The sequence below is a fragment of the Schistocerca serialis genome, chromosome 2 (assembly GCF_023864345.2).
Source record: "Schistocerca serialis cubense isolate TAMUIC-IGC-003099 chromosome 2, iqSchSeri2.2, whole genome shotgun sequence".
NCBI classification, from domain to species: Eukaryota; Metazoa; Arthropoda; class Insecta; order Orthoptera; family Acrididae; genus Schistocerca; species Schistocerca serialis.
The window spans coordinates 902,697,712-902,724,670 of record NC_064639.1 but is presented as its reverse complement, the minus strand read 5'-3'; the positions used below and the strand labels follow the sequence as shown (position 1 = coordinate 902,724,670).

The 26,959-nt window shown below is 38.7% G+C and overlaps 1 protein-coding gene across 6 annotated transcripts in view; it reads right to left on the bottom strand.

The window, feature by feature from the left end:
- The window catches only part of LOC126458247 (ATP-dependent DNA helicase Q1-like), a 131,836-nt gene that overhangs the window by 24,541 nt on the left and 80,336 nt on the right, over nt 1–26,959 (bottom strand). For all 6 annotated transcript variants that reach the window (XM_050095158.1, XM_050095156.1, XM_050095157.1 and 3 more), the window contains 3 exons: nt 21,088–21,189; nt 19,481–19,635; nt 11,570–11,748 (listed from right to left, as the gene is read on the bottom strand). In XM_050095158.1, coding sequence (XP_049951115.1) covers nt 11,570–11,748; nt 19,481–19,635; nt 21,088–21,189 — 436 coding nt within the window. The remainder of the gene's footprint in view (nt 1–11,569; nt 11,749–19,480; nt 19,636–21,087; nt 21,190–26,959) is intronic.

The window sequence follows — 26,959 nt, the reverse complement described above, 5'->3', positions numbered from 1 at the left end:
TTTTACACTGTGAAAAGGGAGTCCAAAGATGGAAAGTTCCATATCTGATGCACAGAAAAATTTTGATTGTGGTGCCAAGGCGGACAGTAAATGGACATCATGAACATTTTTCTCAAACCATCTCTGTAACAGCTGATACAGAAACTTGTATTTCCTGTTGTCCAACTACTTCTTTCTACTTTGTCCATCTGAGGACTTTGTTAATTCACATCAGCTTTGTTTCTTCCGGTATTTCTCCTTGTTCAATATTCTTCCATTCTCATACTTTGCAATCTTCTTTGCTCCTTTGTCTATGATGATTCTGTTCTAGGTCTAGTTCTGGCCTCGAACCATGTGAAAGCCTGAATTCTTTATTTAAAAATTACCATGTTGTGTATCTCTGGTACCTGTATTCCTATTTCTTCCAGATTCCTTCCATTCCAAGGATCTGTCTGAAGAACATGCCCCTTTTCCTGATGATGTCAGACAGTCATTCTATCTTGGTACATAGTTCTTGGTTTGCCCATATTCTAAATTGACCACCTTCTGTTCTTCGAGGTCCTGATATCCTCCTGAGAATCTCTCATTCCACCAATTCTGGTCTCCTGTTCTTACCAGGCTAAGAGTTCCTGCTACTTAAAACACTTCAGGGCAGATCACTGTATGATAATGTCTCAATTTTCCATTGGCTGAAATAGTCTTCTTACTGTAAATGTTCCATTCTCCCAGGTATCTCTGCCCCTCCTTCTGAATCTTTCTTCCTTCTATTGACCTCCACCTAGGAACTGCTCTGATGTCTGCCATACACTGCATCTTCTCTACAGAAATTTGTAGCTCTACTTTACTTGCTCATCGCTGGAGTTGCGTGGACTGGGTTAGCTGCCTCTTCTAATGATTCCAAGACATCACAATATCATCTGAGAAGGTTAGACAATCTGCTTGTATTCCATTTTGCTTGCTCCTCAGTCATACTTCAGGATTTGTTTGTTGATTATAATACCTGCACCAATTTGAGGTAAATTCTTCTAGCTATTATTATATGAGCAATATATTAGGCCATACTGGACTTTGCATTGTTTGTTCCATTATCACTTTTCACATTACTACGAGAATGTGTATAGTTTTTATTTTACTTTGTTCACTTATTTAATACAAACTGCTATATAGGCACAGTTTTGAGTATAGTGTTAATGTTTTTCCTGTTCACTCCTTTTGTATTTGTATATTTTTAGCTTTTTTACCTTTTAAAATGCAGTACCAACACACTCTGAAAGATTTCATTTACAGTGTGTTCCCTCACACTCCATTTTCATGCATTTATTCATTTCTGTTTATCTTATTGATATTGCTTAAGTTTCTTGTATATTCTGTTGTTGTTGTTGTTGTTGTTGTGGTCTTCGGTCCTGAGACTGGTTTGATGCAGCTCTCCATGCTACTCTATCCTGTGCAAGCTTCATCTCCCAGTACCTACTGCAACCTACATCCTTCTGAATCTGTTTAGTATATTCATCTCTTGGTCTCCCTCTATGATTTTTACCCTCCACATTGCCCTCCAATACTAAATTGGTGATCCCTTGATGCCTCAGAATATGCCCCACCAACCGAACCCTTCTCCTAGTCAAGTTGTGCCACAAATTTCTCTTCTCTCCAATTCTATTCAATACCTCCCCATTACGTATGTGATCTACCCATATAATCTTCAGCATTCTTCTGTAGCACCACATTTTGAAAGCTTCTATTCTCTTCTAGTCTAAACTACAGGGTGTCCGAAAAGACTTTCCCTTATTACATAAATTGATAACTCAGGGTCTACCCGACGGGAGGCCCTAGCCACACGACATTTCATTACATTTTTCAACTCAGGGTAGAAGTAAGATACAAATATGAAACTTGTGTCGAACTGTTCACAACTATCAAAGTTTTTTTTCTGTTTTAGATTTGCAGTACGTAAGTAGTGGATGAGGTGCAGTACCCAAGAAGCCATGTTAACCAATCAGGAGAAGGCACAGTGTGTCCTGTGGTACCATGAGACATGATCACCAACCACAGTGCAGAGACACTTCCAGACAACATTTGGAAGGAATCCACTTGATATCAGGAGCATTAAAGCCTGGTATGAGAAGTTCAAGAACACAGGATCGGTTGCTGACCTTCCGAGGTCTGGTCGACCAAGAACCTCAGCAGACAGGGTGGAAGCTGTAAGACAGTCTTTTCTGCGAAGTCCGAAGAAATTGGTGCATGCCAAAAAGCTCTCTCCATGACATTTTACACAAACGTTTATTGTTCCGTGCATACAAAGTGCAAATCATTCAGGCCTTGCTGCCCAATGACAGTACATGTCGATATGACTTTGTGGTCAAAATGCTATCACCTATTGAGGACGATGATGGTTATCTCAGACGAATTTCCTTTTCCGACGAAGCGACCTTTTTTGTCACTGGAGTAGCGACTCACCATAATGTGCGCATTTGGGGTTCACAGCCCCCTCGCGAGGTCACGGAGTGCACCAGAGGCAGTCCAAAGGTGAATGCTTGGTGCGCGCTATTGCATGATCGAATTATCAGGCCATTCTTCTTTGCTGAGGCTACCATCATCACATCTGCAGTGTATCTGGACATGTTGCAACTGTATGCTGTTCCTCAGCTGCTTCAGTATCACCCCGATGTCTTGTTTCAGCAAGACGGTGCACCGTCTCATTGGGGTTTGGATGTCCGTGCCTATCTCGATACGACCTTTCCTGGGCGATGGGTTGGTCGTGATGGGCCAACGGTTTGACCTCCACGCTCTCCTGACACAACCCCATTACACTTCTTTTTATGGGGTTATGTCAAGGACGAGGTCTACCGAACACGTGTACCAGATCTTGAAACCCTGCGGCAACGGATAACCACAGTCATTGAACTGATCCCTCCAGTGATGTTGGCTAATGTGTGGACGGAAATTGAATGTCACCTAGATGTGCTACATGTTACCAAGGGTGCTCATGTGGAAGTTTTCTGATGTGTGAAAAAAACTTTCATAGTTTGTAAACAATTAGACACCAGTTTCAGATTTGTATCTTACTTCTAGCCTGAGTTATCAATTTATGTAATCAGGGAAAGACTTTTCGGACACCCTGTATTTATGGTCCACATTCCCTTCCATACATGGCTACACTCAATAATACTTTCAGAAACGACTTCATCACACTTAAATCTATACTCTATGTTAACAAATTTCTCTACATCAGAAATGCTTTCCTTCTCATTGCCAGTCTACATGTTATATCCTCTCTACTTCGACCATCATCAATTATTTTGCTCCCCAAATAGCAAAACTCATTTACTACTTTAAGCCTCTCATTTCCTAATCTAATTCCTGCAGCATCACCCGATTTAATTTGACTACATTCCATTATCCTCGTTTTGCTTCTGTTGATGTTCATCTTATATCCTCCTTTCAAGACAATGTCCATTCCGTTTAGCTGCTCTTTCAGGTCCTTTGCTGTCTCTGACAAAATTACAATGTCATCGGCGAACCTCAAAGTTTTTATTTCTTCTCCATGGATTTTAATTCCTAGTCCAAATTTTTCTTTTGTTTCCTTTACTGCTTGCTCAATATACAGATTGAATAACATCGGGGATAGGCTACAACCCTGTCTCACTCCCTTCCCAACCACTGCTTCCCTTTCATGCCCCTCGACTCTCATAACCGCCATCTGGTTTCTGTACAAATTGTAAATAGCCTTTTGCTCCCTGTATTTTACCCCTCCCACCTTCAGAATTTGAAAGAGAGTATTTCAGTCAACATTGTCAAAAGCTTTCTCTAAGTCTACAAATGCTGGAAATGTAGGCTTGCCTTTCCTTAATCTATTTTCTAAGACAAGTCGTAGGGTCAGTATTGCCTCATGTGTTCCAACATTTCTACAGAATCCAAAGTGATCTTCCCCGAGGTCAACTTCTACCAGTATTTCCATTTGTCTGTAAATAATACGTGTTAGTATTTTGCAGCCGTGGCTTATTAAACTGATAGTTCGGTAATTTTCACATCTGTCAACACCTGCTTTCTTTGGGATTGGAATTATTATATTCTTCTTGAAGTCTGAGGGTATTTCGCCTGTCTCATACATCTTGCTCATGAGATGGTAGAGTTTTGTTAGGCCTGGCTCTCCCAAGGCTGTCAACAGTTCTAATGGAATGTTGTCTACTCCTGGGGCCTTGTTTCGACTTAGGTCTTTCAGTGCTCTGTCAAACTCTTCACGTAGTATCATAACTCCTATTTCATCTTCATCTACATTCTCTTCCATTTCTATAATATTGTCCTCAAGAACATCGCCCTTGTATAGACCCTCTATATACTCCTTCCACCTTTCTGCTTTCCCTTCTTTGCTTAGAACTGGGTTTCCATCTGAGCTCTTGAAATTCATGCAAGTGGTTCTCTTTTCTCCAAAGGTCTCTTTAATTTTTCTGTAGGCAGTATCTATCTCACCCCTAGGGATATGCACATCTACGTCATTACATTTGTCCTCTAGCCATCCCTGCTTAGTCATTTTGCACTCCCTGTCGATCTCATTTTTGACACGTTTGTATTCCTTTTTGCCTGCTTCATTTAACACATTTTTATATTTCCTCCTTTTATCAATTAAATTCAATATCTCTTCTGTTACCCAAGAATTTCTACTAGCCTTCGTCTTTTTACCTACTTGTCCTCTGCTACCTTCACTATTTCATCTCTCAAAACTATCCATTCTTCTTCTACTGTATATTCTGTTATTACATCGATAATACTTTCTTCTTTTAATTGGTTTGTGTATCACTATCCATGTTTTATACCTCCTGAAGTAGCCTTGTCAAGTACTAATTTTATTGGTTTTGTTTATTAATATAAACTGTTATGTAGGCTTGCTGTAAATGTTTTGTGTTGAAGTTTTTTCCTGTTTACTCTGTTTTTATTTATTAACTATTCAACTTACTTTTTACATTGCATTATCACCACACTGTCAAACATGTTTTTTGCCGTACATTTCTGCTTCAATCTGCATGTGTAACTTCTCTTCCAATGGTGTTTACAAACATTGTAGCTTCTTTGGTGACAAAATTCAGTAAATGTCTGAAGATGGCCTTGTAATCCGAAAACCAGTAAACGCAAGAAAAGTAATACTTTAGAACAAAAGCAAACTAGTGCTTTTCATTGATTATAATGTTGTTCTACCAAGAACTGATGGAAGATCCAGTTAACAGAACGTGGTGAATTAACATCATCAATTTCTACCCTGGCCACGGAAACAGTGTGACCCCTAATGTTTTCTCCTTGCTGCTGCAGACAACATCTGAGGACAATCCAGGGCAAATGAGGTATTTTGCAATTAACATTCTTAATTTTATAAATAGTTGTACATTTGGTATCACCCTTCTGTTCTGGATTGACCTTACAGGAAGTCCAACGCATCTCAGATGGAACAGCAGTTTACAGCCAAATTATTTCATAGTTTTAGATACAGACTGAACTTCACATCACACAATCAGGAGAGGATTTGGCAGCCTGAAGAATGCAACAATCATATGTTTGCCAAACCACATATCCATATCCTTTTGTTGACAGCTTTCATGTTTTAAACTACAACATGCTGACATTTGCTATTGGGTACTTAATTGTTCAAACAAATTTCCGGCTTGTAGGCAGTCTCGTTTAATTCATGAGTGTTGTCGTAACTGCCATCTGCTTCACATCTCCTGTGCAGCAAGCTAAGTAAATTTAAGTAATAACTGTGTTTTTCTTACTTGTCACTTCTTTTTCCGTGTGTTTTTGCTTTTAGGAAGCTTTAATTTTCGAGTACTAGTAATAGTGTTCCACAGATTTCGTGTTTGTTTTGAATACAGTCCAGAGACAGTTAGTGCTTATTTTCATTATTTCCAACAAGAAGTGTCTAGTAACCACAGTTTAGTCAGCTATCAGCCACCTTTGATTTCTTACGATGGATAGGACGTGTGACTGCTGCGTACGGACGCAGGAGGAGCTGGCCACTGTTCACGAACAGCTGAGCATGCTGATGGCCGTGGTCAGCCGTTTCAGGCTGCTGCCTCATAGTGTAGCGGCAGTGGGGAGTCTGGTGCATTGCATGGTACACCCCAGTGTTACACGCTTCACTCACAGTCCCTGCTGTCGAGACATCTTCGCGGGTACCGGACGCGGTTGGAACACCCTCTCCTCAAGGGGAGTGGCGGGTTCAACGGCATTCACGTCGCACAAGACGGAGCGTCAATGTGGAGGCTGGCCGTGTGGCATCGCCCGCTCTGCCTGTGAATGGACATGTGGTCGCTCCTTCAGGAAGTTCCAAGCAGGCACACCGGGGGGCGGGGGGGGGGGGGGGGGGGTTATTAGTGATTGGGAGTTCCAATGTTAGGCGGGTGATGGAGCCCCTTAAGGAAATAGCGGAAAGGTCAGGGAAGAAGGCCAGTGTTCACTCTGTCTGCTTGCCGGGGGGTCTCATCCGAGACGTGGAGGAGGCCCTGCCGGCAGTGATAGAGAGCACAGGGAGCACCCGAATGCAAATTGCAAATTGTGCTCATGTTAGCACCAATGACTCCTGCTGTCTGGGTTCAGAGGTCATCCTCAGTTCATACAGGCGGTTGATGGAGTTGGTGAAGGCAGAAAACGTTGCTCGTGGTGTGGAATCTGAGCTAAGTATTTGTAGTGTCATTCCCAGAACCTATCACGGTCCTCTGGTTTGGAGCCGAGTGGAAGGCTTGAACCAGAGGCTCAGACGATTCTGTGGAGATCTGGGCTGCAAATTTCTCGACCTCCACTATCGGGTGGAGAAATGTAGGATCTTCCTGAATAGGTCAGGCACACACTACACTCAGGAAGCGGCTACAAGGGTAGTGGAGTATGTGTGGAGTGCACATGTGGGTTTTTTAGGTTAGAGAATTCCCTCCCTAGGCCCGACAAGGCACCTCCTGAGACACGACAAGGTAGCAGTAGGCGAAACGCAACAGGGAATGGCAATATTAATGTGGTAATAGTAAACTGCAGGAGCATCTATAGAAAGGTCACAGATCTGCTCTCATTAATAAACAGTCACAACGCCCACATAGTACTACGGACAGAAAGTTGGCTGAAACCAGACGTAAATAGTAATGAAATTCTTAACTCTGATTGGAATGTATATGGCAGAGACAGGCTGGACAGTGAAGGGGGAGGCGTGTTTATAGCGATAAAAAGTGCAATAGTATCAAAGGAAATTGACAGAGACCCGAAATGTGAAATAATTTTGGTGAAGGTCGCAGTTAAAGCAGGCTCAAACATGGTAACTGGATGTCTCTATAGGCCCTTCAGCTCAGCAGCTGTTGTGGCAGAACATCTGAAGGAAAATTTGGAAAATATTTCAAGTAGATTTCCCGAACATGTTATAGTTTTGGGTGGAGATTTTACTTTACCAGATATAAACTGGGAGACTCAAATGTTTATAATGGGTGGCAGGAACAAAGAATCCAGTGAAATTTTTAAGTGCATTACCTGAAAACTACCTTGAGCAATTAAACAGAGAACTGACTCGTGGCGATAACATATTAGACCTTCTGAATACAAACAGACCCGAACTATTTGAAACAGTTAACGCAAAACAGGGAATCAGTGACGATAAAGCCGTTACAGCATCAGTGATTTCAGTCATAAAAAGAAATATTAAAAAAGGTAGGAAGATTTTTCTGTTTAACAAAAGTGACAAAAAGCAGATTTCAGAGTACTTGATGGCTCAACATAAAAGTTTTATCTCAAGTACAGATAGTGTTGAGGATCAGTGGACAAAGTTCAAAACCATCATACAATATGCGTTAGGTGAGTATATGCCAAGCAAGATCGTAACAGTTGGAAAAGAGCCACCGCGGTACAACAACTGAGTTAGAAAACTGCCACGGAAGCAAAGGGAACTTCACAGCAAACATAAACATAGCCAAAGCCTTGCAGACAAACAAAAATTACACGAAGCAAAATGTAGTGTGAGGAGGGCTACACGAGAGGCGTTCAACGAATTCATAAGTACAGTTCTATATACTGACTTGGCAGAAAATCCTAAGAAATTTTGGTCTTATGTCAAAGCGGTAGGTGGATCAAAACAAAATGTCCAGACACTCTGTGACCAAAATGGTACTGAAACAGAGGATGACAGACTAAAGGCCAAAATACTAAATGTCTTTTTCCAAAGCTGTTTCACAGAGGAAGACTGCACTGTAGTCCCTTCTCTAGATAATCACACAGATGACAAAATGGTAGATATCAAAACAGATGACAGAGGGATAGAAAAACAATTAAAATCACTCAAAAGAGGTAAGGTCACTGGACCTGATGGGATACCAGTTCGATTTTACACAAAGAATGCGAAGGAACTTGCCCCCCCTTCTTGCAGCGGTGTACTGTAGGTCTCTAGAAGAGCATAGTGCTCCAAATGATTGGAAAAGGGCACAGCTCATCCCCGTTTTCAAGAAGGGATGTCGAACAGATGTGCAAAACTATAGACCTATATCTCTGACGTTGATTAGTTGCAGAATTTTGGAACACGTATTATTTCGAGTATAATGACTTTTCTGGGGACTAGAAATCTACTCTGTAGGAATCAGCATGGGTTTCGAAAAAGATGATCGTGTGAAACCCAGCTCGTGCTGTTCATCCACGAGACTCAGAGGGCCATAGACACGGGTTCCCAGGTAGATGCCATGTTTCTTGACTTCTGCAAGGCATTTGATACAGTTCCCCACACTCATTTAATGAACAAAGTAAGAGCATATGGACTATCAGACCAACTGTGTGATTGGATTGAAGAGTTCCTAGATAACAGAACACAGCATGGAGAGAAGTCTTCTGAAGTAATAGTGATTTCAGATGTGCCGCAGGGGAGTGTCGTAGGACCGTTGCTATTCACAATATATATAAATGACATTGTGGATAACATTAGAAGTTCATTGAGGCTTTTTGCGGATGATGCTGTGGTATATCGAGAGGTTGTAACAATGGAAAATTGTACTGAAATGCAGGAAGATCTGCAACGAATTGACGCATGGCGTAGGGAATGCAATTGAATCTCAATGTAGACAAGTGCAATGCGCTGCAAATACATAGAAAGAAAGATCCTTTATCATTTCACTACAATATAGCAGGTCAGCAACTGGAAGCAGTTAATTCCATAAATTACCTGGGAGTAGGCATTAGGAGTGATTTAAAATGGAATGACCTTATAAAATTAATCATTGGTAAAGCAGATGCCAGACTGAGATTCATTGGACGAATCCTAAGGAAATGCAGTCCAAAAACAAAGTACACTTGTTCGCCAACTGCTTGAATACTGCTCACCGGTGTGGGATCCGTATCAGATAGGGTTGATAGAAGAGAGAGAGAAGATCCAACAGAGAGCAGCGCGCTTCATTACAGAATCATTCAGTAATGAATAAGGCATTACAGATATGATACATAAACTCCAGTGGAAGACTCTGCAAGAGATATGCTCAGTAGCTCGGTATGGGCTTTTGTTGAAGTTTCGAAAACATACCTTTACTGAGGAGTCAAGCAGTATATTACTCCCTCCTATGTATATCTCGCGAAGAGACCATGAGGATAAAATCAGAGATATTAGAGCCCACACAGAGGCATACCAACAATCTTTCTTCCCATGAACAATACGAGACTGGAATAGAAGGGAGAACCTATAGAGGTACTCAAGGTACCCTCGCCACACAGCAAAGGGTGGCTTCCAGAGTGAGGATGTAGATGTAGATGTAGATGTAAATGTAGAAGTAGATATTTCAACTGAGCACCTGCCAGACATCTTCAGATGAGCCATCAAAGACTTGTTCCGTTTCACCCTATATAGTGTGGTGTGTATCCCGTGCATTCGACAAAATTCAAGTTGACAGACAGACCACACTTCCCGGAGGCAGCACCTCACTGGTGAACTGTGGAACTCAGCTGTGCTCTGCATTACCACTCACTGTGGCTATTCACACATTCTGTCATTTTCAATTAGAATAAATCATGGAGATGATGGGTTTCCATGCACTGTCCAACTGTTAGCTGTTATCACGGTTCATCAGATTTTCCTCCAGCATATTTCCACAGATTCTTCAATAATGTAATCCCAAAAACATGTTGCTTTGTTCAGAATCTGCGTTTAATCATACCCCACTGACTGTCCAGTCGAAAGACAGTGTTCAGCAATGGCAGACTTGATTGTATGCAAAAGGTGAGTGCAATGTAGATGCTCAGTGCAGCATTCTTTCACAGTGTGTGTGGTTTTGGGACTCCAACATTAAAAAATCAGTGGAAATTCACCTGGCAGAAAATCTGATGAACTGTGATATCAGCTATCAGTTGGGGAGTTCATGGAACCCCATCATTTCCACAATTTGTTCTAATTAACGTCAACAGAGTGCACCAATGGCTGCGGTGACAGGTAACACAGTGGACAGCTAAATTCCGCAGTTCCACCAGCCAGGGCATTGTTGCCGGAATGTGTGGTCCATCAGTCAATTTGAATTTTGATGCACATGCGGAATACCCACTGCGTGATGTATACGGTGGAAGAGCAAGTCTTCGCCAGTCTTTGATGGGTCACTTGAAGATGACTAGTAGGTGCCCAGTCGAAATATCGTGCGATGAATTCAACAACAACCGGCTGCAAGCCTGAAATTTGTTTGCGCATTGATTCACTGGGGAAATTTTAAAATTCATGGGTGCTTAATTTTTATAAAAGGGATAATTACGAGCAAAATGACAAGTACTCACCAAATAAGAAAATTGTTGAGCATCTCACTGTGACAAGAACGTTGTCCCAAAATCTGCAGCCTAGCTTTTAAACTTAGCATTACCTGCTAACAAGGACATCTGTGCACACCTGTCCAGTCAAGAAAATCTATATTTGTATCTAGTTCGGAAAAATATATCTAAAAACACAGATGATGTGACTTACTGAACGAAAGTGCTGGCAGGTCGATACACACACAAACAAACACAAATATACACATGAAATTCAAGCTTTCGCAACAAACTGTTGCCTCATCAGGAAAGAGGGAAGGAGAGGGAAAGACGAAAGGATGTGGGTTTTAAGGGCGAGGGTAAGGAGTCATTCCAATCCCGGGAGCGGAAAGACTTACCTTAGGGGGGAAAAAAGACAGGTATACACTTGCACACACACACATATCCATCCGCACATACACAGACTCAAGCAGACATTTGTAAAGGCCACTTCTACATCTATACTCTGTAAACCAACACACACACACACACACACACACACACACACACACACACACACACACACACACACACACACAGAGAGAGAGAGAGAGAGAGAGAGAGAGAGAGAGAGAGAGAGAGAGAGAGAAGCAGGAATGCATGCTGGAAACAGAATTAAAATACATTACTAAGTCATACATTTCCTATTACAAGTGGAATCAGTTTCCTTCCCTAACAGTACCACAGATTGCAGCCAACATATTTCATTTTACAGGCGAACACAGACATTTCAGTACGCCTCTGCCAACAAAACTTCACATGCTACATGAACAAAGATTATTTAAGCAGTCCAAATATATCACTCCTTAACATAATTACTATGCTTTACCTGTCAGTTTAACATCACCCTTAGCAGCATTTTGCAATATTTGATACAGCTGTCTGCAATATTTTGTGATATCAATCTCCTTAGATTCCCGTGGAGATCTGCAGTGATCACACATAGCCCTGCAATGTTCTGGTTGCCATGTCTCATCGAAGTGTGATGCTATGACTGACCGTCGACACCTTACAGTAAAAAATAAAATGTATAAATAACTTTAAGGAAAAAAGAGAGAGAGAGAGAGAGAGAGAGAGAGAGAGAGAGAGACATTAATGAAATGAATTAACTGCGCTACAATGAAATAACTGATAGATGGTTGTGAAATTGATAAAGATGCTGTTACATGAAATGATGTCACTGCAATTTGTTCAAATGCACTGAACCTACATTACATTACACCACATTCTTGTACCACACATCGTGAAAATGACATTTCATAATGATGTGGAATACGTCAGTTTAACATAAGTTTTCATTTATTTATACACATATATATAAAATTTGTTTTACTACTTCATATCTAAAAATGCATTTATTAAATAGAAGGAGTTGACACTCAGAAATTCTTTCAATTTGTTTTTAAATATTGACTCGCTATCTATCAGACTTTTAATGCTATTTGGCAAATTACCAAAGATTTTTGTGGCAGCATAATTTACTCCTTTCTGTACCAAAGTCAGATTTAACGCAGAATAGTGAAGATTATCCTTTCTTCTAGTGTCATAGCTAAGCACTTCATTATTATTTTTGAATTGGAATGAGTTATTAATAACAAATTTCATAAGTGAATATATGTATTGCGAAGGTTCTTGGGCATTCTAAGTTCCTTAAATAAATGTCTGCAAGGTGATTTTGGGTGCACTCCAGATATTATTCTGATTATATGCTTTTGTGCAATGAATACATTTCTCTTAATGATGAATTACCCCAAAATATGATGCCATATGAAAGCAGTGAATGAAAATAGGCATAGTAGGCTAATCTACTGGTATGTCTATCGCCAAAATTTGCAATAACCCTAGTAGCATAAGAAGCTGAACCTAATTGTTTCTTCCAATTTATGATGTTCGCCTGCTTTATTCTTTCATTGATAGTCCTCGGTGTCGACATACTGCAATGTTATACTGGCTGAAAAACGGGAGGGGGATAGAAGTTCAACACTGACTACTTTAAATCACGTAGCCAACAGTTGCACACCCCTTCACTGTTCACAACCCCCCAATATTACATAGTTATATGGCCACTTCACTATTGGTAAAGTTTGATAAGCCTCATTCATAGTGTCCAGGCAAACACCACACACTGCTACAAGTATGCTGTTGAACATCTACAAGCAGTAAAAACCTAACCACAGAGTTCACAGTTCTTGCAAAATAATTCAGTACGTGTGACACTATTTCTCAAATAAATTGAACATACACTGTCATTGTTTTAACGCATGGTCTATTTGTGTTACACTAATTCTATTGTTAAGTTGATGCATTGTTGTTACTTGAAACAGTATACTATTCCCCTCTGAAAACTGACTGTGGACTGACTGCCTCTAGACCAAAAATCTGTCCTTTATATATCCTCACAATAATAGGCACTGAAACTGTACATTGTTCAATGCTTAAGTTACAGAAATTACAATTAAAACATAACTCATTCAATTAACTGGATTCATCGAAAAATTCCTTCTTTTTAAGTTTCTTCTACCATAAAGGTTCCACCAAATCATTTGTTTAAGTAATGAAATTAACAGACACAGTTACATAAACAATGCTTTTGACAAACATGGTAATTATTTTGAAATTAATTAAGGGGTGGCTTTGCTAATGTGTTTTCAAATAGAGCCAAATAAATACTATAAGAATACTAGTAGTATGTCTTCCAAATGTTTATAATTAGTACACAATTTATAATTGTTTGTAAGTCAACAATAGAATCTAAGTCACAAAACAATTATTGATTTCATCCTATAACAAAGGTATTAACTAGGAATGGTAAAAATAAATTATGAAATAAATTACATACACAAAACTAAGCACATAATTAGAACTGGTGCTATATTATTTAAGACTGAGGGCCAACCTTTCTCTTTTATGGAAATGCAGATTATACTCATGCATGTTAATGGTATTAGGCAAAAATTAAAACAAAATGAATTTAAGGAGTCAGATGACAAAACAAGAGAGGAAGTAAAGAGATTCCAGCTTGCTTCATCACAAATTTAATTTCTCATCAATGCACACACCCAGAAATTTTGACTATTCTGCCTTAGCAACACACTTCTGTTCAAAGTCATTATTTATCAGTGGTGTTATACTACCATTTACTGTACAAAATTGTATATACTGTGTTTTCTCAAAATTTTGTGTGTGTCCATTTGCAAACTAGATTTTCTGAAAGACGGCATTTACAATTTCCTCAGCTAATTTTTGTTTGTTGGGTGTGCTTAGTATACTTGTTCATCAGCAAAAAGAACTTGCTTTACATCTTTATGACTATAGAGTGGCAAGTCATTAATATATATTAAGAACAATAAGGAACACCCCCCCCCCCCCCAAAAAAAAAAAAAAAAAAAAACTGAACCTTGTGGGACACCATTCTTGATAGCTCCCCAGTTAGAGGACTCTGCCAATGTTTGCAGACGACCTGTACAGATAATTTCAACCTTCTGCATTCTTCCAGCTAAATATGAATTAAACCATTTGTACACTGTCCCACTCATACCACAATAATTAAGCTTATATAAAAGAATTTTGTGATTCAAACAATCCAGGATGGAATGTATGTGTGTGAGTTGCGTTTGTGTGTGTGTGTGTGTGTGTGTGTGTGTGTGTGTGTGTGTGTGTGAGAGAGAGAGATCTATTTTTGGCGAAGGCCTTGCTGGCTGGAAGCTTATTTGTGACAGTCTTTTTGTTGTGCCTATCTGTGACTCAGCATCTCCATTATATGGTGAATATTGTTACACAGTCAAAATCCTTTGAGAGATCACAAAATATCCCAATGGGTGATGATCAGTTTTTCAGAGCATTTAATATTTGATCAATGAAAGCATATATGGCATTTTCTGTTGAAAAGGCTTTCTGAAACTCAAACTGACATCCTGTTAGTACTTCATTTTTACAAATATGTGAAGCTAGTCTTGATACATTATTTTTTCAAGAATTTTAGATGAATCTGTCAGAAGTGAGAGTGGGCGGTAGCTGTTAGCATTAGACCTATCCCCTTTTTACTGCAACGGTTTCATGATAGCATATTTCAGTCTATCTGGAAAGTGCCCTGTTTCAATGAACTACTAAATACATGGCTGAGAATCCTACTTGTCTTTTAAAAACAAGCTTTAAGTCTTCTGTTGGAAATACGACCAATTCCACGCAAGCTTTTACTTTTGAGTGAATTTATTATTTTCCTAATTTCAGTAGCAGTGGTGGATTGAATTCCAATTTTATCAAATTGCATAGGTTTTATCTATTCCATATGCAGCCTTGCATGTTCTAATGAACAGCTGGATCCTATTTTTTCTACAACACTTAAAAATGATTATTAATTATTTTCATTCTGACTTTTTGCTAACAAACTTTTCACTGAGTTCAATAGAAACACAGCCTTCTCGTGTTCTCAGTTACCCTGTTTCCCTTTTACCAGTATTCCAAAATGTATTAATTTTATTATCAGAGGTACTAATCCCAGTCTAATGCACACACTTCTGAACTTTTTAATAACTTTTCTTAATACAGTACAGTAGTTTTCATAATGTTTGGCTGTTTCTGGATCATTAGCCCTTCTAGCTATAAGATACATTTCCCTTTTCTGTTTAAAAGGTATTTTTATCTCTTCAGTAAGCCATGGATTTTTAGATGGGTTCTTCCAATTATGTTTCACTGTTTTCTTAGTGAAACAGTTTTCAAATATACTCAACAAAGGTGTGACTGCCAAGGTGAAAATTCACATTTCCTCCTTGTCTCAAGAAGTCACTTTAATCACAAGGCTGCCTAAGCACTACTGTAGGTGGCGATATTAGTGACAATGAAAGTTTGAGTCAAGAGTCGAGGTGTGTTTGGGGCAGTCTAATGGTTAAATATAATGCTTACAATAAGTGGGAAATCAGGGTCTGACTCCTGGTCTGGCAAGAATTTTCAATCGTCAGCTCAGGTTCATTACACAGAAATTAATGTTGTTTCACTTTTTTATGGCAGTGAGTAGTTAGAATGCAGTAGAACTGTGAACTGTTAGGGACAGAACTCGCAAAATACTGAAATACAGATCAATTTGTTTTAATTTTTACGGCACTTGACACAACACGTAATGCTGCTCTTAAATCAAGAAAATAAAACATCAAACATTGTTCGAAGGGGTGAAAATTGTATATTTTACTAGGCACATTCACTGTCCCCTAGAAACACATCAACTCCTCATCTGCATAAACTAACCAACCTTTCATTCAAACAATGGAAACTCCAGGTAGGAATATCAACAATCTAGGAAAACAGATAGATTGCTGCTCACCATAAAAAAGACACATGAAGTTGCAGACAGGCACAATTAAAAGACACTCACATGTAGGTTTCAGCCGCAGCTGTCATCAGTAAAGAGGGAGACACACACACACACACACACACACACACACACACACACACACACACACGTGTATGTGTATAAGTGTGTGTGTGTGTGTGTGTGTGTGTGTCTCCCTCTTTACTGATGACAGCTGCGGCTGAAACCTACATGTGTCTTTTAATCATGCCTGTCTACAACTTAATGTGTCTTCTTTACAGTAAGTAGCAATCTATCTTTCTCTACAACCTTTTATTCAAGTCTGTGGCTGTGGAAGCAGGGCATCATTACATATGACAGTATCATGGTTGGTGGGAGATTGCTCCAGGACTTTGCAATTTACTGCAGTTTTAAAATGCTGATATCAAATTTGTATAAAGGATTAACATAAATATTTAAAAATGTTTCATCCTTAAACACATAGTTTAGAGTGCCCTTGGAACTTCAGGTTGTGATTCACTGTCACTGTCAGGGTGTGTGTGTGTGTGTGTGTGTGTGTGTGTGTGTGTGTGTGTGTTTAGAGTGCCCTTGGAACTTCAAGTTGTCATTCACTATCACTGTCAGGGTGTGTGTGTGTGTGTGTGTGTGTGTGTGTGTGTGTGTGTGTGTGTGTGTGTGTGTGCGTAAGGGGGGGGGGGGGGGTGTGAAAGATTTCAATAAATTCATTATAGTAATCATTTTCTTCTCTACAATCAGAGAATTCAGACTGCAATAGGTGTGCCCTCACCTTCAAACATTCTACAGAATGTGACGGATGAGTAAATGAGTGAGTGAATGATCAAATTAAACATGCACATTTTGTTCAGTGATTCGGTTGGAACAGCGTGGAAATTAAATACAGTTTTTGTGATATGTAAACATTCTGCTTACATGCTGAAACACAATAGTTTAAAATATTTTGACAGTTTCTTTGAATCACTACACACAATGTGCCATCAGATCCTCCTCATAAGATTTTAGTACCCACAAAGAACAATTTTTTACAACAATGTGGTGTTGCAGAGCACTGGGAATTAGGGATTTGCACATGATATCTCCACAAATATGACACACACTGGTTTTTCTGGACTAGTTTCCATAATGGAGCAACATTTTCTTCAAGAAGTTTCTCCTTTCACACTCCACGAGTCATCTGCATATCACAGGGCAATGTGAAAAGTTATCTTTCAGTACTGAACAGATCACCTATAAGCATTTTACCTCCTAAGGAAAAATTAACAATATGACTGTTTGTATTTTTTCCTTCCTCTGTCCAGTTTGTGATCAACAGCTACAGAAACCCTGAAGCAGGAACTCAAGTTCTTGGTTTAGTGTGCTTATGGAGAGCTCTAAGCATATAAAAGAATATGTTCATTCTCCTAGAGATACAGTGCATCCGCAAAGTCTCTCAACTGTGGCGAGCTCCACGTGTCTTGCCTTGCGGGGTGCATAATGTTGGCAGCACATTCACGTCAACGTATAAGCTAGGGGCTGAGATTCAACATTATTACAACTAAAACAATGAAATTAATTAATTATTATAATTGCAATTAAATAAACTGTACTCACCAATTCGCAGTAAGTGCTGGAAATGTTTTCTTCTTTCTTGAAGGCATAGCTCAGGCCATTTACATTTATTTGTGAATGCCTTTACCAGTGCTTCATGCATAATCAAATGCAGATAAGCTTCAGTTCATCTATAGTCTCCGGGTTATTTCGGAACAAAAATGTTTTAGCTGCACCCTAAAGGAAATAGGTGGAGACAGACCAAGTGAGCACGGGTGCCACAGACCTTTTATAATTACTCTGTCTCCAAAGATTTCATCTAAAAGCCATAGAAACTGGTGTGCCACATAAGCAGTAGCAGTCTTGTTGGAAAAATGAATGATTGATCTCATTTTCATTCAGCAGGGCAATAAATGGATAAATTATCTGGGACCAATATGCATCAGAAGCGACTGTAGTATCGAAAAAGATCAGCCCTACAATTCGCACTCGTGTTATGGCAGCCAACACTCCAATTTTCTCTGCAAGCAATGGCGTTTCTCTTAAGGCATATGGATTTTCTGATGACCAAATTCAAGAATTTTGGGATCTAATGTAGCCACATAGGTGAAACCAAGCCTAATCAGTGAAAAAAATTGATCTAAAACACCAACTCCACATCAGTTAACAAATCGATGAAACCATTCACAATACACTATTCATTTCGCATGGTCCATAGAATCTAATTGTTGCACAGCAGTAATTTTACATGGAATACACCCCAAGATCTTTGGTAAGGTCCTGTGTTCTGCTGTATGAGAGACTTTCGCCTCCTGCTACAATCTCATCACTGATTTTGTCGAACTCCACAACATGATGCCCAAAATGTCAAGCTTCCATTCTGTTAAATTGTGGGTCTACCAGTTTGTGGTGCATCATGAACTGAACCTGTTGGCTGGAATTTTTTAATTAAATCACATACAGTGTAACAATGTGGACACCTCGAAGCAGGAAAATGCAATCTAAATTGCTGCCCCGCATGCTCCGTAATTCCTGCTGCACAAAAAAAAAAATCTCTTCCACTGAAAACACACTCTGTGCAATAGTAAGCATTCTCACTACACTCACCTTACACAAGAACTTGATAATAACACAGCTAACAATTGAACTGCAACACACACGCAACAGTACTACACCCACCCTATCACTGCAGGTCCACAGAACATGCCCGTGCGATATGCGCTGCTGCTGTGGAGATACTCTGCAGATGCACTGCACTTTTACAATACACTTAATGTATTTCTCAACCTAGTCCAAGAGAAATATTAATTTTCTGTCTTTGTTATTATTAATATAATTATTTTCCCCCTATTGAAAGTTTCATTCACTTTTAGGGTTACTTTCAGTTTTTTTAATAGACTTTCGTGCATTTAATTAGTATTCTAGAACAAGACTGGTGGCACAATAAAACTTGACCAAAGCATTACCAGAATACTAATAACTGTCTGCTAACGTTAGTGTTGTGTATTTGCACTAGTCATTTTTGTATTACTTTCTGTGTGTGTGTGTGTGTGTGTGTGTGTGTGTGTGTGTGTGTGTGTGTGTGTGTGCGCGTGTGTGCATGTGTGTGTGTGTGTGTGTTGAGTAAAAGAAGATTAATGAAAATATTTTATTCTCATTTTAGTGTAGTTCTTTTTTAAAAAAATGTTAATTCACTTTAACAATTTAGTACAGACACTAAAGACCTTGCCATGTGCCAAAAAAACCTTGTACTTGCTATTTCTGTCATCATCATCAATAACAACAACAACTAATCCCAACATAGGTGATTTGAAAGCTAGCTGGTTCTTAAAGTAACAATAAGAGGAAAGGTGGAAAATGCACAATCAATCATATACATCATATACTCACCGCTTTGTATCAAGACAGTAATCTACAATACTGTAAAGATTCTCCAGACCAGTCTGCTGAGAAAATACCATGGTACTTAAACGGAAAATGTCAGCAAACCTATAGAAGAGAATGCAGTCTGAAGGTTTCCCATCACGCCCTGCACGACCGCTTTCCTACAACAGACGGCCTTATCAACTACTGCAAAAAAACTGAAAGCTACGAAAAAAATACATTAATATCAAGTAATGTAATGAAAAATCTAAAATACACTGAAGACAAATTAGAGGTGGCCATCATGTTGAAGACATTAATCCACACAATGTTCTGTAGATCCAATTTGGAGACAATGTAGATGAAAAAATATGGCCAGTTTTAGGAAATTATAAGCCCATCTTCAAGTGTACAAGAACAATGAGGCATGTGGTTGATGCACACTGTGAACACTAGGCTGTGTGCAGGTGACCGCCACAAATGAAGCTGAGATACAGGCATCTTGGCATCACGTGCGGCAGCCACCTGTCGGCAGCCTAGTGTTCACAGTGTGTGGTGGCCCCACATCTCACTGTTCTTGTACAGTTGAAGATGGGTTTATAATTGCCTGAAACTGGTTGTGCATTTGAAGCAGTAAACCTATTTACAAATGAAGCTATTGATTTTCTGATTCTACAATGAAGCTCAGTTGTAGATGTCCTTCCGACAAAAGCTTGTGTATGTGGAAATTGTCAAAATATACAAAAAACACTGATGAAAGTTTTTGCAAATTAAAACTACAGATACCATTAACAATAGCTGTCTTCTATCTATAGTTAGAAAATAACAAGTTATTAAAAAAGTGAGTATTACCAAAAAAGGTCACAGATTTATAATTTACACATTATTTTAACTTTCATTATAAATTTTCTGTTTTCCTGTTTAGTAAACTTATCACTGTGTAAGGTAATATTTCAAATTCAGAATCGAGATATTCAGATGATTTACAGACACAACAGTAATTAAGAAATGCTTTTAATTAAGTTCTGAATTTCTAGAGTTTCCAGATCCCATCTCATACGTGTGGGAGTAATAAGAACTAAAAGTTCCAGCCAACAACTGTAAGAATTATAAAGTCCTGGAAGAAGCTGAAGTAGATCATCAGCCGTTTGACATCCACCATTGGATGAAGGCCTCTTCTAGAATTCTCCATGCACGACAGTCTTTGGCTATATGCATCCATGTTGCACTTGCATGTTTTCTAATGTCATCTACTACTGGTGCCCAGCTATACTATCAATGAACATATGAAATCGATGATCTAGTTAGAACTAGTGGTTGCTAACATTGGAGAAGAGGTGTCAACGAGTTAATGATGAGACCATTTATTAATCCAACCAATACACAGCGAAAAACTGAGTTGTTTCTCAGTGCTTTTTAAAGTATTCTATGCAAACTGAAATCTTATGTCAACATGGAATTTTTTATTTTTCTACAAATTACCTCTGCAAAAGCTATATAGTGCATATGCAAATGCATTTCAAGAGTGTGTCCTCTTCACAAATATTACACAATGTTTTTGTTAGCTCAAAAATATCTTCAGAAATACATTAATTTGAAAAAAAAAAACATTAAAAACACATCATGTTCCTCACCTGATAAAAATTTTCCATGGACTTTGATAAGGCATGGTGAATTACAAATCGTACATCTGGTTTGTCAATTCCGAGTCCAAATGCTATTGTTGCCACAACTGCCTGTAATTAATGTAATTTATGCAGTTACTCAAAGCCAGGATACATTAAATTAATGTATTACACTACTTATAACAACTGTTATTTTAGGGTGGTTCAAAAAATTACAAATACAGGAGTAACGAAAATATAATGTATTGGACCCTTAGGTGAGGCTATGGCGAGTATCAGATGAGTGCAAAATTTCGTCTGTGGTCTATTTATATTTCAGTCCTGCTACCCTTGCTCATATACCTCTACTCTTCCATCATCATTATCAAACTCACCATTTTTCAAGTCCAGTTTCTCAGGTACAGCATTGAAGCACTTGAGGTTTCTTCTTGGTGCTATTGATCCAGGACTATTTCTCTTTCTCATCCACTTCTCTCAATCCCCATTATTTCAATCCATTCCTTTCTTGGTTTCCCCTATCTTATTATAAACTTTTTGTTGTGTCGGTAGTCATTAAAGGACTGAGTCCTATAGTTTTGTAATTTCTGACAGTATGAACAACAGGTATTTTAAAACCAGTTTCTTTCGTCTCTGTTTCTTTCCAAGCGAGGAGGTGCAGTTTTTAAGACACTTGGTTTGTATTGGGAGCATTGGGTTTCAAACATCTGCCAGTCCATCCAAATTTTGGCTTGTTACACTTTTTCTAAATTGTTAATTGCTAGAGAACATAACCAACTTCTTTTCCTACTCTTTCCCAATCCAGAATTGTTTTCTGTCTCTAGTGAATATGTCAGTGATGAAATGTTAAGTCTTAATCTTCCTCCCTTTTTACTATTTGCAATGTACTTGACAGTATCATTCTCCCAATTTTCTATTACAGGGTTCTAAAGCACTTCATTCCTGGTAAAAGAAATTTTTTTTTTTTTATCTTTCTAAGATACTGGATGCTGTCACTCTGTAAGAAAGACTTGTGTGTGTGTGTGTGTGTGTGTGTGTGTGTGTGTGTGTGTGTGTGTGTGTAGAGCGAGCGAGCGAGAGAGAGAGAGAGAGAGAGAGAGAGAATGGAGGGGAGTGCATTGTTAAGCTGAACTTTTTTTGTGTCTGGCTGTTCCAGAATCCAGTAGACTGCATATTTGTTACGCTTAGATTCTGATCTGAGAAGGGTTACAGTCAAACAATGGAAAATCCAGGATGGAATGTAACAATACCAGAGAAGGAAAGTTGCTCCTCACCATACAGCGGAGATGCTGAGTCGCGATAGACACAACAAAAAGATTCACACAATTATAGTTTTCAGCCATTAAGGCCTTTTTCAAGTTCTCTTCGGAGTAAACTCATAGTGTTTATTCTTGCGTGGTAGATAATTGCTACTGTTTTTATACTTTGTATAAAAAGGAAAATTCACTTTGGAAAAATACAAAATTATGATATAGAATTTCTGGATAGCCCTTACCCTCAGGAAACGAAATGTTTACTACTACCAATACACATATATAAAAGTAAATAGTACATTCTTAGGATTTGGAACTATTAGTTCTTTATTTGGGGAGCAGCAAGAGAGAGGTTGGGGAAGGTTGTGAGGGAGGGATGGTCACTTAAGAGCCTAAGATAAGAGTGATAAAATAGTGGGACTGAAGAGTTTTCTAATCCCCCCTGGTATTCATGGCAGTGTGCTGTATGTGATTCCCCTTTCAACAGTTTTCAGAACTGATAACCTCACTTCTGAAATCCTTAGGTACACTATGACAAGGTCAAGTGGTTTAACCAATCAGTGTGTGATGACATTAAACTTGGCTTGAGATGACAGGACATACCAGAAACTGGTGTATCTCACAGCCCAGACTGCACTGATATCACATAAATAAAATTAATGTGAACGGAATAACAGATGCCACACTCGAAGTGGAGCCCACTGTTGACAGTTCACGCTAGAGACCATATGCCACTGTCGGAACTGGAGAAGCTCACACTGATCATGATTATGTAGAAAACTATGATGGTCCTGGAATGGGCCACACATTCATAGAAGGTGTCGAGTGTGGAGCCTAAACAAGTAATTAAGACAAAATCAGAATTTGATACTGTACAAACCAAATTCAAATCAGAACCAGAATCCAAACCTCTTTTTCATCAATTAATGATTTATTAACAGTTTTGACTAGCAAGATGCATAGGCATCAACAATAAAATCATAGCTTAATACACAATCATCAGCACTGAATGGCAAGCTAAGTACGTAGTTTAGATGATAAAGTGAATACTATAAATAATACCATGGGGACAACGAATCCTGAAACCAGAAGTCAACACAATGCACTGTGCATGTGATAAATAGTCAATGCAGTTAAAAAGTTACAAAAATAGAGGAGAATATAAGTCCTATTTTTGAAAATACTGTCATTGAATTACATTTTCAGTAGTAAAACGTGAAAGTAAGCAAGTTACTTATGTAGAGGTCTCAAATGTGAGAACCAAAATTTCAAAATCTGAAGTTAACATACACACCAATCCTGCAGACAGAAAGGTTAATTAGTAGATATGTTAACCACTACCACATCTGAACTCAGTAACAAACTGGCTGCTACAGAAAGAAGATTACTTGAACAGCCAAAACATGCCGCAGGTAAATGGACTACATGGAAGTGTGACTGAAAGAAGAAAATTTCAATCCACAAGAAAGAGGGTGGCTGGTATTCTGTGGAATTCATAAGGAACTGTGAATCTGTTTTACTTGTAGTAATTTCCAACAGTGAAAAGATTAATGTTGTAATTGATGTGTTTGCTGGATCTGCAAAGGGGTGAGTATTAAATTTACCTCTGAATGGCATGACATTTCGCGAATAGGCTGATAATCAAGGAATTTTGCTAAGGTTGGATTTGCAGAGTGGAGTACTTGCAAGGCAGAGCAGAGTTGAAAATTATTTGGCAGCTCTGGAAAAAATTGCCAGATGACTCTAGATTATAGGTTGCAAATGCAGAGCATTCGCTTCAGTTTTAGAAAGCATTGAAAATGAAGATAATTGACATGTTAATCAGGACAACTATTGAAGAAATAATTATGATAACCGAGATAATCATAATTAAAGAATTATTTGGGAATGTTGACTTTTCCAGTGTGTACTACTGATGAAAAGTGCTCAGTTGTCCAAGAGGGTGGCAGTGTTAAAATACTGTGATGTCTTGAAGAGTGACATAATCATCATCATCTGGGAAAGTGTAGAGATGTTGTGGTACCTGGTCAATAGGGATGAAGGATAATAACTTAGTCTGGAATAGAATCCTGCACTAGTGACAATACAAGAACACCACAACACCAAGATGCAACTGGAACAGCCAGACAGAGATTCATGCACAGCCTCTAGCACACCTGTTATACCAAGCACTGCAACCTCGACCCTCACCCCGCCCGCCAGTCGGACAGTACCCAAGAGGGGGTCCACTGCTAGTGTAAATATTACAACATCCCAACGCTCTGCCAGAAGATCACGAATATGACACTCTTCGAAACGTCACGGTATTTTAACACTACCACCTGCCTGGAAACCAGAGAACTTTTCATCAAAGCTATGATTGTGCTCAAGATAGGAACAGGGAACATTACAGGAATGAATGAAAGAGCTAGCATGTAAATATGGCGAGGAATGATGGGAGGAGAGAATGGTGGAATAATACACCTCTTTAAACAGAAAGAGAGAACAGCAATGATGCTTCTATGGGAAGAGCAGGAAATCTGTAGAACCTTTAGCTATGGGCAAAGTGGGCACAGGGAGGTGTTTTCAGCCCAACCAAAAGCCTAAAAACATCGATGGCCTTACTGGTGAAAACAGCTGACAGAAAACTGCCATGAAGTTGAATTAGAGAACACAAAGATGCATGAGCTTCACAAAGTGACCCAAGAATTAAAATGTGATATTTGCAGAGGAGACAAACCTAGCATACATAAAGACAAAACAATAATGGTCGAAAGTGAAAATTTAGTTGTGGTGAAAGTTACCACTCAAGGAAATAGCCCTGTTGAACAAAGGGGCATTTTGGAATACATCATCTGGAAATGGATAAAATTGCCATTATACAGGATAATGAATCAGAATATTTGGTGATTTGGTTTAAGCAGCTTGGTTGACTGTATTAAGGGCTTGTACATCATGACAGAGAACAGAAAGGGAGAGGTGGTGGGAAAAGTTATCATAGGTCACCTGACCCGGATGAATTAGCAAGTTTAAAGAGAAGTGCACCATGCAACAGATGCAAGTGGCTCAGTTCATTGTTGATGCCATAGCCAAATCACGCTGACCGGTTAACTAAACTTTTTGAGCAAGGACAGCACTTGGGGGTGGAAGGAAGGTAAAACTGATGACCATGTATATATCATTGGGGAACACAGAGATTTCAGTATCTACGAAGTGAAATGGACATAAAATGGTCTGATAATGATGAGTCAGATGAGAAACAGTCATACACTAATGAAATGTCAGGCACATGCAAAACTGAAATAAAGTAGCAAAAGATTGAAGAGAGAAAAAGAGTGAAAACACTGCCCGACAGAGACCGACATTTGTTACAGCATCACTAAAAAGTTACTAAAGCAATTGGGAAAAAAGAAAAAAAAAAGAAAGAAACCAAACAGATGAGACAAGAAACAGCAAACTGAAAGGTCTGTTATGGAATGGCTTGGCAGTAGAGAAAAACGTTCTACAAGAGGACAATGGGACACTACATGCATGAGCTAGCCAGATTATTTAAGACTGTGTAGTCATCATAACTACAGGGTACGGAGCAAATAAGTACCTGAATTCAAACTCACATTACACACTTTAGTTCATGAATGTACAGAGTTTTCTTCTGAAAAACAAAAGGTCAAAAAGTTAGTGGGAGAAGTGGTTAACTTTTCACTAAGGCATGACTTGGACCTTGTCCAGAAAAAGGAGGTATCACACGAACAAGTGAAAAAAAAACACCTGTGAAATTTAAGGAAGGTGTCCTTGTCCCCATTAACACATGTGAACTGAATAATGAAATCTCGAAGTTCAGATTTGTTTTCAAGGTCATTTCAAAATTTCTGGTACACAGCACACCGATACTTACGCAGGTCTTATTTGAAATGTAATCAAGAGCTTTTAACTGCATGGTGAGCAGTCTCAATAGTGATCATCTACGACACCAAGTATTAGGTTAAAGAAATCTTAAACTAAGGTCGTAGATGCAGAGATACAGGTGAAAAGCACTGTTTTTGGACACTGTAAGTCATCCAGTGATTATGAGGAAAAAAGAGGAAAGGGAATGTCAGTGATACGATGCATGAGCAAAGGCAGATGTATGTCAACTGAACCTTTGCATGTGCAAAACTAAGTGGTAAAATGTGTCCACAAGGGGCATATTTGAGGAATAATGGAAAAAGATATATAATTCTGTGAATTAAGCTACAGAATTCACCCTTAAAAATATCACCTGTAGTAGGAGAAAAGGAGAATTTTGTATTAATCTGATTCTTTTGAAACAAATGACCATTTGAATCTTTCTGTTTTCAGTTAACTAATAAAATTATGTATATTTGTTAAATATATTGTACAACAAGATGCACAACACATCTTTTGGTTTTCAATATACATTTTGTGGTAAATAAAAGGCTCGTTATCATCACTCTATTTCGATAATAGTATTTTAAAAAAGCATTACATCCTTAAGATTTCAATATTCTTCATAAGTGCATAACATTTTTACAATTTGGTGCATTAATTAACAGTTTAAGGTGTTTTACAACTATGTTTTGAAGTACACAAGAAAAAATGTTACAATTGTGTTTTAGGTGACTGTGACACAAATTTGTTGTGTAAGCTTTTTC